The sequence below is a fragment of the Micromesistius poutassou genome (assembly GCF_964030765.1).
Source record: "Micromesistius poutassou genome assembly, chromosome: 2".
In the NCBI taxonomy this organism is placed as follows: domain Eukaryota; kingdom Metazoa; phylum Chordata; class Actinopteri; order Gadiformes; family Gadidae; genus Micromesistius; species Micromesistius poutassou.
The window spans coordinates 23,962,397-23,975,393 of record NC_140272.1 but is presented as its reverse complement, the minus strand read 5'-3'; the positions used below and the strand labels follow the sequence as shown (position 1 = coordinate 23,975,393).

The following is a 12,997-nucleotide window of genomic DNA, read 5'->3' as shown; positions in this document are numbered from 1 at the left end:
TGTGGGGTAGCTTACTCCCACCTTAAGAGCACCAGTGGGGGGGAGGAGGAGGAGGAGGAGGCGTTGCATGGCGGTATTTGAGTTCCTGCAGCCCAGCTCAGATCAGTGTCTCGTATCACATCTTCTGGGGGCCTCAGGTCTTCTGGGGGCCTCAGATCTTCTGGGGGCCTCAGGTCTTCTGGAGGCCTCAGGTCTCCTGGGGGCCTCAGGTCTTCTGGGGGTCCGGGGTGGGGGCCTCAGGTCTCCTGGGGGCCTCAGGTCTTCTGGGGGTCCGGGGTGGGGGCCTCAGGTCTTCTGGGGGTCCGGGGTGGGGGCCTCAGGTCTTCTGGGGGTCCGGGGTGGGGGCCTCAGGTCTCCTGGGGGCCTCAGATCTTCTGGGGGCCTCAGATCTCCTGGGGTCTCAGGTCTTCTGGGGGTCCGGGGTGGGGGTCTCAGGTCTTCTGGGGGTCCGGGGAGATGGGGCCTCAGATCTTCTGGGGGCCTCAGATCTTCTGGGGGCCTCAGATCTCCTGGGGTCTCAGGTCTTCTGGGGGTCCGGGGTGGGGGTCTCAGGTCTTCTGGGGGTCCAGGGAGATGGGGCCTCAGGTCTTCTGGGGGCCTCAGGTCTTCTGGGGGTCCGGGGAGACGCTGGGGGCCTCAGGTCTTCTGGGGGCCTCAGGTCTTCTGGGGGTCCGGGGAGATGGGCCCGGGGGTGTTGGTTCCGTCCAGACTGTGCACGGCGATCTGGAACTGAGGCGTGTGAACGGACGGGAACTGTGGACACAAGGAGGGGGGAGAGGGGGAGACAGGGGGGGGCAGGGGGGGAGACAGGGGGGGGAGACAGGGGGGGAGCAGAGGGATCAATGCTGATCAATTGTTATTTCAATAATTTTATCATTCAAATCCCCTCCTAACTGATCCCGTCCTACCCCCACCTCTCCCCCAAACCCCTCCTACCCCCACCTCTCCCCCAAACCCCTCCTACCCCCACCTCTCCCCCAAACCCCTCCTACCCCCACCTCTCCCCCAAACCCCTCCTACCCCCACCTCTCCCCCAAACCCCTCCTACCCCCACCTCTCCCCCTCCTACCCCCACCTCTCCCCCTCCTACCCCCACCTCTCCCCCAAACCCCTCCTACCCCCACCTCTCCCCCAAACCCCTCCTACCCCCACCTCTCCCCCTCCTACCTCCACCTCTCCCCCAAACCCCTCCTACCCCCACCTCTCCCCCAAACCCCTCCAAAAGTGCCCTTTAAAGTGATGGAGCAGTCATGACAACAGTGTTTGTTGAATTTTCTAAACTGACAACTCCCAGAATATAAAACATGTTGTACGTAATTTGACCTGCTGGCCGTACACCTCAAGTCAACGCGTACGATGCTTCATAGTCCGGTCATTTTATGAAAAAAGGTCAAACTAATTGCAACAGAAGCAAACTCAACTCATTTTGTATCCTCAATATGTCCTGAGTAAGGGAAAAAAGCCCAGAAGAATCCCATTAGGGGAAAGTTTAGAAAAAGACCCAAATATATCCTATTGATATTGTGCAGAGACTGGGTTTGGGGCTGGAGGTACTGGGGCTGTTTCTGGGGGAGGAGGGAAGAACAGGAGACTAGAGTAAGGAGAACGCATGAGACTAAAGGTAGGTCCAATAAAGGGTCTGGATCAAACAACCTGCCGTACCTGACAGCCTAGTGACAGCTGATTGACAGTTGAGGGGACCTTGAATGAATGACTGAATCTCTGCCCCTTATGGTGACCTTTGTTTGCTTCTATAGTCTTTTACTGTAAGATGTCAACAAGACATTTTCACCTGGCTAACCCAATGTTTAGATCTGTTGTGGTACTTATGCAAATTAGTACTTACATAATTAGATGATGTACCATTTGCCCATGTTAACAAACAATTTCCAATAACTTGTAATATTTATTTTCTGTTTGTCTTGGTGTAAGTAATAAACTCAGTCATTTTCATGGTGATATCTAAATGTTACATTTTTTGCCCTATTCACGTGAGAAAAAGAATGACTAGGCGTCTGAATAGGATATATTTGGGTCTTTTTCTAAACTTTTCCCTAATGGGATTCTTCTGGGCTTTTTTCTCCTTACTCAGGACATATAGAGGATACAAAACAGTTGAGTTTGCTAGTGTTGTAATTTGTTCAGTCATTTAAAATGACTGGACTATAAAGGAGGATCAGAAGAAGTCAGTGGGGCAGGTTGAACTAACTCATCTCATTGACTTCCTTTGGCTTGGATGGAAGCACCTTTATACAGCAGAGTGCCATTAAGAAATATACATAGTCAACTCATTCAATAAAAGGTACCTCTTTAAAATGTTGCTAAATGTTAAAGTTGGCTGTTCATAACATGTGCTTCAAAATAACCTACACCGTGTACACAACAACTACATGAACATTGGCCAAAATAAGTGGTTATCTGTGTGGAAAAATCAATGACTGGTAGTACTGGTAGTGTGTAGTGTGTAGTGTGCAGTGCAGTAGTGTACAGTGTGTAGTGTAGTAGTGTGCAGTGTAGCAGTGTGGAGTGTGCAGTGTGTAGTGTAGTAGTGTGCAGTGTAGCAGTGTGTAGTGCAGCAGTGTGTAGTGTGCAGTGCAGCAGTGTGCAGTGTGCAGTGCAGTAGTGTGTAGTGCAGCAGTGTGCAGTGTGCAGTGTGTAGTGTGCAGTGCAGCAGTGTGCAGTGTGTAGTGTGCAGTGCAGTAGTGTGCAGTGCAGCAGTGTGCAGTGTGTAGTGTGCAGTGCAGCAGTGTAGCAGTGTGTAGTGTGCAGTGCAGCAGTGTGTAGTGTGTAGTGTGCAGTGCAGCAGTGTGCAGTGTGTAGTGTGCAGTGCAGCAGTGTGCAGTGTGTAGTGTGTAGTGTGCAGTGTGTAGTGTGCAGTGTGTAGTGTGCAGTGTGCAGTGCAGTAGTGTGCAGTGCAGCAGTGTGTAGTGTGCAGTGTGCAGTGTGCAGTGCAGTAGTGTGTAGTGCAGCAGTGTGTAGTGTGCAGTGTGTAGTGCAGCAGTGTGCAGTGTGCAGTGTGTAGTGTGCAGTGCAGTAGTGTGCAGTGCAGCAGTGTGTAGTGTGTAGTGTGCAGTGCAGTAGTGTGCAGTGCAGCAGTGTGTAGTGTGTAGTGTGCAGTGCAGCAGTGTGTAGTGTGTAGTGTGCAGTGCAGTAGTGTGTAGTGTGCAGTGCAGCAGTGTGCAGTGTGTAGTGTGTAGTGTGCAGTGCAGCAGTGGGGGTCTGACCTGGAACAGGTGGGCCCCCTGGCGCCGCGTGGCCGGGCTGAGGGGGGCCACCGGGCTGAGGGTGCTCCAGAAGTGGATGTTGGACAGCAGGGGGCTGGGGGTCAGCAGCAGGGTGGGGGTCTGGGGGGAGAGACATCAACAAACCTAAGAACTAAACTCAGTTACACAGGCACTTTTCTAGATGAGAAGCTATTATTGACAGATTATTCACTCTAATTCCCAACTTGAATATCTCCAATATCCAAGAGCCAGGTGTTGATGAGATGATAACAAGATGAGGCCCTGGTAACCTCGAGGTGGGCTGTGTGACGCGTGGAGCAGGCAGAAAGGCCTTTGACGTACCACCATTGTTCCATCAGTTAAAGCGATGACACCGGCAGCCACCTTTTCCCTGAGTCAGGGTTTGTAGGACTGAGCTCGCCTGCTCCGGGATCATCTTTAAAAACGCTAAACAGGAGAACTTCTTGGCAAAAGGCCTGGATGTGAAGACAGCTGTGTGGTCACATCTCGTAAACAAATGCAGTGAGCTGGCCCCCCCCTTTGTCAACCACACAAAGAGCGGGGGGGAACGAGAGCGGAGCGAGTTAATGAAGGCCTGACGGGTGGGGCACAAGCAGTCATGTGGTCTTTATTGCCACCCAATAGCAAATAGACCTTGTGTAAACAGGATGTTTGTGTTCAGCGGAGCTGGACAGCGCTGCCACACAACACCACTGCCCCCTGGAGGGGGGAGAGAGTGTGAGCAGTGGTGTACCGGGCCCAGGGCTTTGGGAGTTTCCTTCCCAGTACACCCCAGGTGCTATGGCACCCTCCAACTTAACTCACTGGCCTGTTTAGTCCGGAGGCTGTATGAATAACCATCTTTAATGAATCAACCAGTGCAGTATAGCTGGAGTCATGTTATTAGTGAAGGTGTATGGGCTACACACAACCACAGCAGGCTAAACAGCCTTCCTGTAAACATATCTCCATGCATACACATAGAGTACATATAATTCGGCATAGGTCAGGAGGAAGACAGGGGGGTGGCTATTCATGGGGATATTTGTGTGTATGGATTATTTTAACAGGGTATTTAACAGTGCATCACCTACGTGATACACACTATCCATGATCTGTAATCAGGTTCACAGATCCTAACCCTTCAGATACTGTGTTGAATGGAACTGAACGGTTTACCTCCGCATCCCATATACCCACTCACCAAGGTCCTGTCTCATCCCATATACCCACTCACCAAGGTCCTGTCTCATCCCATATACCCACTCACCAAGGTCCTGTCTCATCCCATATACCCACCAAGGTCCTGTCTCATCCCATATACCCACTCACCAAGGTCCTGTCTCATCCCATATACCCACTCACCAAGGTCCTGTCTCATCCAATATACCCACCAAGGTCCTGTCTCATCCCATATACCCACTCACCAAGGTCCTGTCTCATCCCATATACCCACTCACCAAGGTCCTGTCTCATCCAATATACCCACCAAGGTCCTGTCTCATCCCATATACCCACCAAGGTCCTGTCTCATCCCATATACCCACCAAGGTCCTGTCTCATCCCATATACCCACCAAGGTCCTGTCTCATCCCATATACCCACTCACCAAGGTCCTGTCTCATCCCATATACCCACTCACCAAGGTCCTGTCTCATCCAATATACCCACCAAGGTCCTGTCTCATCCCATATACCCACTCACCAAGGTCCTGTCTCATCCCATATACCCACTCACCAAGGTCCTGTCTCATCCAATATACCCACCAAGGTCCTGTCTCATCCCATATACCCACTCACCAAGGTCCTGTCTCATCCCATATACCCACCAAGGTCCTGTCTCATCCCATATACCCACTCACCAAGGTCCTGTCTCATCCCATATACCCACTCACCAAGGTCCTGTCTCATCCCATATACCCACTCACCAAGGTCCTGTCTCATCCCATATACCCACTCACCAAGGTCCTGTCTCATCCCATATACCCACTCACCAAGGTCCTGTCTCATCCCATATCCCCACCAAGGTCCTGTCTCAGCCAGAGTCATAAGTAAACAAGCCATGTGGCTCATGGTTTAACAGTACGAGTACAGGGCGGAACAGCAGCCCAGATCAAATATGTATTTGGTGCGTCACTGTTTTTAGGGCTGTCCGAAACGTGTGTGTGTACAAGTCTGCTTTGCTAAATAGTGCGCTACTTACATATACCCATAATCAACTGTGTGTTAAAGATGAGCACAACAATGTGCAATTGATGCATGTTAATCCTAATCACGATCTTGGCCTCGACAAGTAGCTAATTCTGAAAGGTTGTTTTATGAACAACTCATGTATTGCAATTGATTATATTTGCTTCTTTTACATACAGTCGGCCCCACAGAATATTACATACAGTATTTGTGTCCTAATCGTGCAGCCTTATGTATGGATTAGGAGATACAATGAAGATATCCTTTACATTGACAGTGAGAATCGAGTAAAAACCCACTAACCCCCCCCACCCTCAACAAGCATGAATGAAACAGCTCCCAACAACCGTTCCCTCTATATCTAGTTTTTTTACTTGTCGGTCGAAGATCAACAATTTTGTAACTTTAGCGCCCGATCCGGAAGCTTCCGCTGCTCCTGGACAGGCCCCCCTGCAGCGTGGGGGGCGTGGCCCTACCTGCAGTGTGGCGGGCGTGGCCCTACCTGCAGCGTGGCGGGCGTGGCCCTACCTGCAGTGTGGCGGGCGTGGCCCTACCTGCAGCGTGGCGGGCGTGGCCCTACCTGCAGCGTGGCGGGCGTGGCCCTACCTGCAGCCTGGCGGGCGTGGGCCTACCTGCACCGTGGCGGGCGTGGCCCTACCTGCAGCATGGCGGGCGTGGCCCTACCTGCACCGTGGCCCTACCTGCACCGTGGCGGGCGTGGCCCTACCTGCAGCGTGGCGGGCGTGGCCCTACCTGCAGCATGGCGGGCGTGGGCCTACCTGCAGCGTGGCGGGCGTGGGCCTACCTGCAGCGTGGCGGGCGTGGCCCTACCTGCAGCGTGGCGGGCGTGAGCCTACCTGCAGTGTGGGGGGCGTGGCCCTACCTGCAGCATGGTGGGCGTGGCCCTACCTGCAGCATGGCGGGCGTGGCCCTACCTGCAGTGTGGCGGGCGTGGCCCTACCTGCAGCATGGCGGGCGTGGCCCTACCTGCAGCATGGCGGGCGTGGCCCTACCTGCAGTGTGGCGGGCGTGGCCCTACCTGCAGCGTGGCGGGCGTGAGCCTACCTGCAGCGTGGCGGGCGTGGGCCTACCTGCAGTGTGGCGGGCGTGGCCCTACCTGCAGCATGGCGGGCGTGGCCCTACCTGCAGTGTGGCGGGCGTGGCCCTACCTGCAGCATGGCGGGCGTGGCCCTACCTGCAGCATGGCGGGCGTGGCCCTACCTGCAGTGTGGCGGGCGTGGCCCTACCTGCAGCATGGCGGGCGTGGCCCTACCTGCAGCGTGGCGGGCGTGGCCCTACCTGCAGCGTGGCGGGCGTGGCCCTACCTGCAGCGTGACGGGCGCGGGCCTACCTGCAGCATGGCGGGCGTGAGCGTGGCGGTGGGCAGCGACGGGCTGCAGATGTTCATGGGGGAGAAGTCGGAGGCGGTGACCAGCAGCGTGGGCGTGCTCAGCTCCAGGACCTTGGGCGGTTTGCGCGTCTTGCCGGCGGCAGAGGCGGGGCCCCCGCAGATGGATGACATGCTGCTGTCGGCGTCTCCCCCCGACACGGAGCCACCGCTGTCCGCCTGCGGGGGGGGGGAAAGAGTCGTGTTTAGAGGGGTGATGTCATGCTTCTTCCACTGTTATATGCCTCATGTACTGTATACATGTTCTACGTCTGCTAAGATAGAACAATCGAAGTCCGAGCCAGGGGGAGTATGTGACGTCAGACAGTGCAGTGGGCGGTGCTGAAGAGCAGAAGTCCCGCCTCCTGGCGAGCTGCAATGTTGACAATTTCTCGGGGGCGTGAATTTGCTGACACACGTGCAAAGCGTTCGACCAATCACAATAGAGTGAGCGTGCTGACCAATCACAGCAGACTGGGCTATTCGAGAGGGGGGCCTTAAAGCAATATGATACAAATCAGACCGTTTTTTGAAAGATAGTTTTTGCAGAAATGAACAGTGTCAGAATAATAAGGGGTATTTCTAACATGCAGACATGTAACCCTATTCTAGTACCCCCAAATGCAATTATTAACCCTAAAAAAGCATGATATGGGATCTTTAATGTCAACAACAGACATCTGGGATATAGAGGGGTGCAATATGATGACATCAGATCAGGGCCCATAACATGTCTGCACGATCTGCCTAAGAAGAGAGTTTGTTAGTATCGTGCTACAGTGGACTTGTTAGTGGTTAAAGTTCTCATACACACATCCAAAATGGTTTTCTCTGGCGAGTCTTGAATCACACTTTCTTGACAATCAGCTAGTGTGTAACAAGCAGCTAGTGTGTAACAAGCAGCTAGTGTGTAACAATCAGCTAGTGTGTAACAATCTGTGTGTAACAAGCAGCTAGTGTGTAACAATCAGCTAGTGTGTAACAATCTGTGTGTAACAATCAGCGTGTAACAATCAGCTAGTGTGTAACAATCAGCTAGTGTGTAACAATCAGCTAGTGTGTGACAATCAGTGTAACAATCAGCTAGTGTGTAACAATCAGCTAGTGTGTAACAATCAGCTAGTGTGTAACAATCAGTGTGTAACAATCAGCTAGTGTGTAACAATCAGCTAGTGTGTAACAATCAGCTAGTGTGTAACAATCTGTGTGTAACAATCAGCTAGTGTGTAACAATCAGCTAGTGTGTAACAATCAGCTAGTGTGTAACAATCTGTGTGTAACAATCAGCTAGTGTGTAACAATCAGCTAGTGTGTAACAATCAGCTAGTGTGTAACAATCAGCTAGTGTGTAACAATCAGTGTGTAACAATCAGCTAATGTGTAACAAGCAGCTAGTGTGTAACAATCAGCTAGTGTGTGACAATCAGTGTAACAATCAACTAGTGTGTAACAATCAGCTAGTGTGTAACAATCAGTGTGTAACAATCAGTGTGTAACAATCAGCTAATGTGTAACAAGCAGCTAGTGTGTAACAATCAGCTAGTGTGTGACAATCAGTGTAACAATCAACTAGTGTGTAACAATCAGCTAGTGTGTAACAATCAGTGTGTAACAATCAGTGTGTAACAATCAACTGGTGTGTAACAATCAACTGGTGTGTAACAATCAGTTAGTGTGTAACAATCGGTGTGTAACAATCAGTGTGTAACAATCAGTTAGTGTGTAAACAATCAGTGTGTAACAATCAGCTAGTGTGTAACAATCAGTGTGTAACAATCAGCTAGTGTGTAACAATCAGTTAGTGTGTAACAATCAGCGTGTAACAATCAGCGTGTATCAGTGTGTAATCAGTGTGCAATCAGTGTGTAATAATCAGCTAGTGTGTAACAATCAGTGTGTAGCAATCAGTTAGTGTGTAACAATCAGTTAGTGTGTAACAATCAGCTAGTGTGTGACAATCAGTTAGTGTGTAACAATCAGTTAGTGTGTAACAATCAGTTAGTGTGTAACAATCAGTTAGTGTGTAACAATCAGCTAGTGTGTAACAATCAGCTAGTGTGTGACAATCAGCTAGTGTGTAACAATCAGCTAGTGTGTAACAATCAGCTAGTGTGTGACAATCAGCTAGTGTGTAACAATCAGCTAGTGTGTGACAATCAGCTAGTGTGTAACAATCAGCTAGTGTGTAACAATCAGCTAGTGTGTGACAATCAGCTAGTGTGTAACAATCAGCTAGTGTGTAACAATCAGCTAGTGTGTAACAATCAGCTAGTGTGTAACAATCAGCTAGTGTGTGACAATCAGCTAGTGTGTAACAATCAGCTAGTGTGTGACAATCAGCTAGTGTGTAACAATCAGCTAGTGTGTAACAATCAGCTAGTGTGTAACAATCAGCTAGTGTGTAACAATCAGCTAGTGTGTGACAATCAGCTAGTGTGTAACAATCAGCTAGTGTGTGACAATCAGCTAGTGTGTAACAATCAGCTAGTGTGTAACAATCAGCTAGTGTGTAACAATCAGCTAGTGTGTAACAATCAGTGTGTAACAATCAGCTAGTGTGTAACAATCAGCTAGTGTGTGACAATCAGCTAGTGTGTAACAATCAGCTAGTGTGTAACAATCAGCTAGTGTGTAACAATCAGCTAGTGTGTGACAAGCAGCTAGTGTGTGACAAGCAGCTAGTGTGTAACAATCAGCTAGTGTGTGACAATCAGCTAGTGTGTAACAATCAGCTAGTGTGTAACAATCAGCTAGTGTGTGACAATCAGCTAGTGTGTAACAATCAGCTAGTGTGTGACAATCAGCTAGTGTGTAACAATCAGCTAGTGTGTAACAATCAGCTAGTGTGTAACAATCAGCTAGTGTGTGACAATCAGCTAGTGTGTAACAATCAGCTAGTGTGTGACAATCAGCTAGTGTGTAACAATCAGCTAGTGTGTAACAATCAGCTAGTGTGTAACAATCAGCTAGTGTGTAACAATCAGTGTGTAACAATCAGCTAGTGTGTAAGAAATCAGCTAGTGTGTGACAATCAGCTAGTGTGTAACAATCAGCTAGTGTGTAACAATCAGCTAGTGTGTAACAATCAGCTAGTGTGTGACAATCAGCTAGTGTGTAACAATCAGCTAGTGTGTAACAATCAGCTAGTGTGTAACAATCAGCTAGTGTGTGACAATCAGCTAGTGTGTAACAATCAGCTAGTGTGTAACAATCAGCTAGTGTGTAACAATCAGCTAGTGTGTAACAATCAGCTAGTGTGTAACAATCAGTGTGTAACAATCAGCTAGTGTGTAACAATCAGCTAGTGTGTGACAATCAGCTAGTGTGTAACAATCAGCTAGTGTGTAACAATCAGCTAGTGTGTAACAATCAGCTAGTGTGTGACAAGCAGCTAGTGTGTAACAATCAGCTAGTGTGTAACAATCAGCTAGTGTGTAACAATCAGTGTGTAACAATCAGCTAGTGTGTAACAATCAGCTAGTGTGTGACAATCAGCTAGTGTGTAACAATCAGCTAGTGTGTAACAATCAGCTAGTGTGTAACAATCAGCTAGTGTGTGACAAGCAGCTAGTGTGTGTGTGGTTCGTATTGTTCACCTTCATCTCCTGGGACTGAGAGGATATGGACTCCAGGTCACTGTCAATCACCAGCTCCTGGGAGGAGTCAGGCAGCAGGTGGGGGGAGGTGCTCCGGGAGGCCAGCTGTGATAGGCTGACGTGCTGCTGAGGGGTGTGGTGGTGGTGTTCTGAGGGGCGGAGCTGCTCCAGATAGAACACAGCCTGAGACGGGAGCGCCGCCGAGTGTGCCAGGATGTCATCCGCCCTCGGGGGAGGGGCTTGAAGGGGATACATGGTGTGATTGGACGAGGCGCCGGGCTCCGCCGTGCCCTGCGGAGGGGGCGTGTCCGAGGGCGCGGCCGGCCTGGGCTGGGCGTTTCCAAAGCGGATGACGGACGGCGACACAGCGGGCGGCTGCTGCTGAGGCGACGTGGGGGGGGAGGGGGGGGAGGGACCGGGGGGGTCGGCGTGGGCCGGGGTCGGGGCGCCCCCCGCGCTCCGCTCGCTCGTCTTCTCCCCCGGGTCGGCCATCTTGACGGACTTGAAGAGCTGCCGGCCCTTCTGCAGCGAGGTGAGCGTGAAGGAGGTGTAGAGGCCCGAGTGGATGTAGTCGTTGCGGTTGGACTGCCTGGCCCCGCCGGAGCTCTGGCCGGCCGCTCTGGCCCTCTGGTCGCGGTCGCCCAGCTCGCCGTCCAGCGGGGCGCCGCCGTCGCCCCCCCCCGGCTCCGACAGCGGGGTGAGGCCTGCCGCCGCCGCCGCCGCCGCCGCCGCCGCCTCGCCGCCCGCCATCCGTGCGACGATGTCCCCCGTCAGCATGTCCGGGTACGACACGAAGCGGTAGACGAACTTCTGGCCGTTGACCTTCTTGATGATGTTCTGTGTGGCCGGGGGACAGACGGAGGCTCAGTGAACAACAAGGAGACACCAGAGCGCCACGCTGGAGGAGGAGCTCCAACAACAAGGAGACACCAGAGCGCCACGCTGGAGGAGGAGCTCCAACAACAAGGAGACACCAGAGCGCCACGCTGGAGGAGGAGCAGCTCCAACAACAAGGAGACACCAGAGCGCCACGCTGGAGGAGGAGCAGCTCCAACAACAAGGAGACACCAGAGCGCCACGCTGGAGGAGGAGCAGCTCCAACAACAAGGAGACACCAGAGCGCCACGCTGGAGGAGCAGCTCCAACAACAAGGAGACACCAGAGCGCCACGCTGGAGGAGGAGCTCCAACAACAAGGAGACACCAGAGCGCCACGCTGGAGGAGGAGCTCCAACAACAAGGAGACACCAGAGCGCCACGCTGGAGGAGGAGCTCCAACAACAAGGAGACACCAGAGCGCCACGCTGGAGGAGGAGCTCCAACAACAAGGAGACACCAGAGCGCCACGCTGGAGGAGGAGCTCCAACAACAAGGAGACACCAGAGCACCACGCTGGAGGAGCAGCTCCAACAACAAGGAGACACCAGAGCGCCACGCTGGAGGAGGAGCAGCTCCAACAACAAGGAGACACCAGAGCGCCACGCTGGAGGAGCAGCTCCAACAACAAGGAGACACCAGAGCGCCACGCTGGAGGAGGAGCTCCAACAACAAGGAGACACCAGAGCGCCACGCTGGAGGAGGAGCTCCAACAACAAGGAGACACCAGAGCGCCACGCTGGAGGAGGAGCTCCAACAACAAGGAGACACCAGAGCGCCACGCTGGAGGAGGAGCAGCTCCAACAACAAGGAGACACCAGAGCGCCACGCTGGAGGAGGAGCTCCAACAACAAGGAGACACCAGAGCGCCACGCTGGAGGAGGAGCAGCTCCAACAACAAGGAGACACCAGAGCGCCACGCTGGAGGAGGAGCTCCAACAACAAGGAGACACCAGAGCGCCACGCTGGAGGAGGAGCAGCTCCAACAACAAGGAGACACCAGAGCGCCACGCTGGAGGAGCAGCTCCAACAACAAGGAGACACCAGAGCGCCACGCTGGAGGAGGAGCAGCTCCAACAACAAGGAGACACCAGAGCGCCACGCTGGAGGAGGAGCAGCTCCAACAACAAGGAGACACCAGAGCACCACGCTGGAGGAGGAGCTCCAACAACAAGGAGACACCAGAGCACCACGCTGGAGGAGGAGCAGCTCCAACAACAAGGAGACACCAGAGCGCCACGCTGGAGGAGCAGCAGCTCCAACAACAAGGAGACACCAGAGCGCCACGCTGGAGGAGGAGCTCCAACAACAAGGAGACACCAGAGCGCCACGCTGGAGGAGCAGCTCCAACAACAAGGAGACACCAGAGCGCCACGCTGGAGGAGCAGCTCCAACAACAAGGAGACACCAGAGCGCCACGCTGGAGGAGCAGCTCCAACAACAAGGAGACACCAGAGCGCCACGCTGGAGGAGGAGCTCCAACAACAAGGAGACACCAGAGCGCCACGCTGGAGGAGGAGCTCCAACAACAAGGAGACACCAGAGCACCACGCTGGAGGAGGAGCAGCTCCAACAACAAGGAGACACCAGAGCGCCACGCTGGAGGAGGAGCTCCAACAACAAGGAGACACCAGAGCGCCACGCTGGAGGAGGAGCAGCTCCAACAACAAGGAGACACCAGAGCGCCACGCTGGAGGAGGAGCTCCAACAACAAGGAGACACCAGA

General features: G+C 52.8%; 1 protein-coding gene across 1 annotated transcript in view; it reads right to left on the bottom strand.

The window, feature by feature from the left end:
• Positions 1–627: 627 nt before the first annotated feature.
• elk4 (ETS transcription factor ELK4) overlaps positions 628–12,997 on the bottom strand; it is a 28,390-nt gene continuing 16,020 nt past the window's right edge. The window contains exons 3-6 of the mRNA XM_084464248.1: positions 10,397–11,233; positions 6,765–6,980; positions 3,225–3,344; positions 628–753 (exon numbers count right to left, since the gene is read on the bottom strand). Of these exons, the coding sequence (XP_084320374.1) occupies positions 655–753; positions 3,225–3,344; positions 6,765–6,980; positions 10,397–11,233 (1,272 nt within the window). The 3' untranslated portion in view covers positions 628–654. The remainder of the gene's footprint in view (positions 754–3,224; positions 3,345–6,764; positions 6,981–10,396; positions 11,234–12,997) is intronic.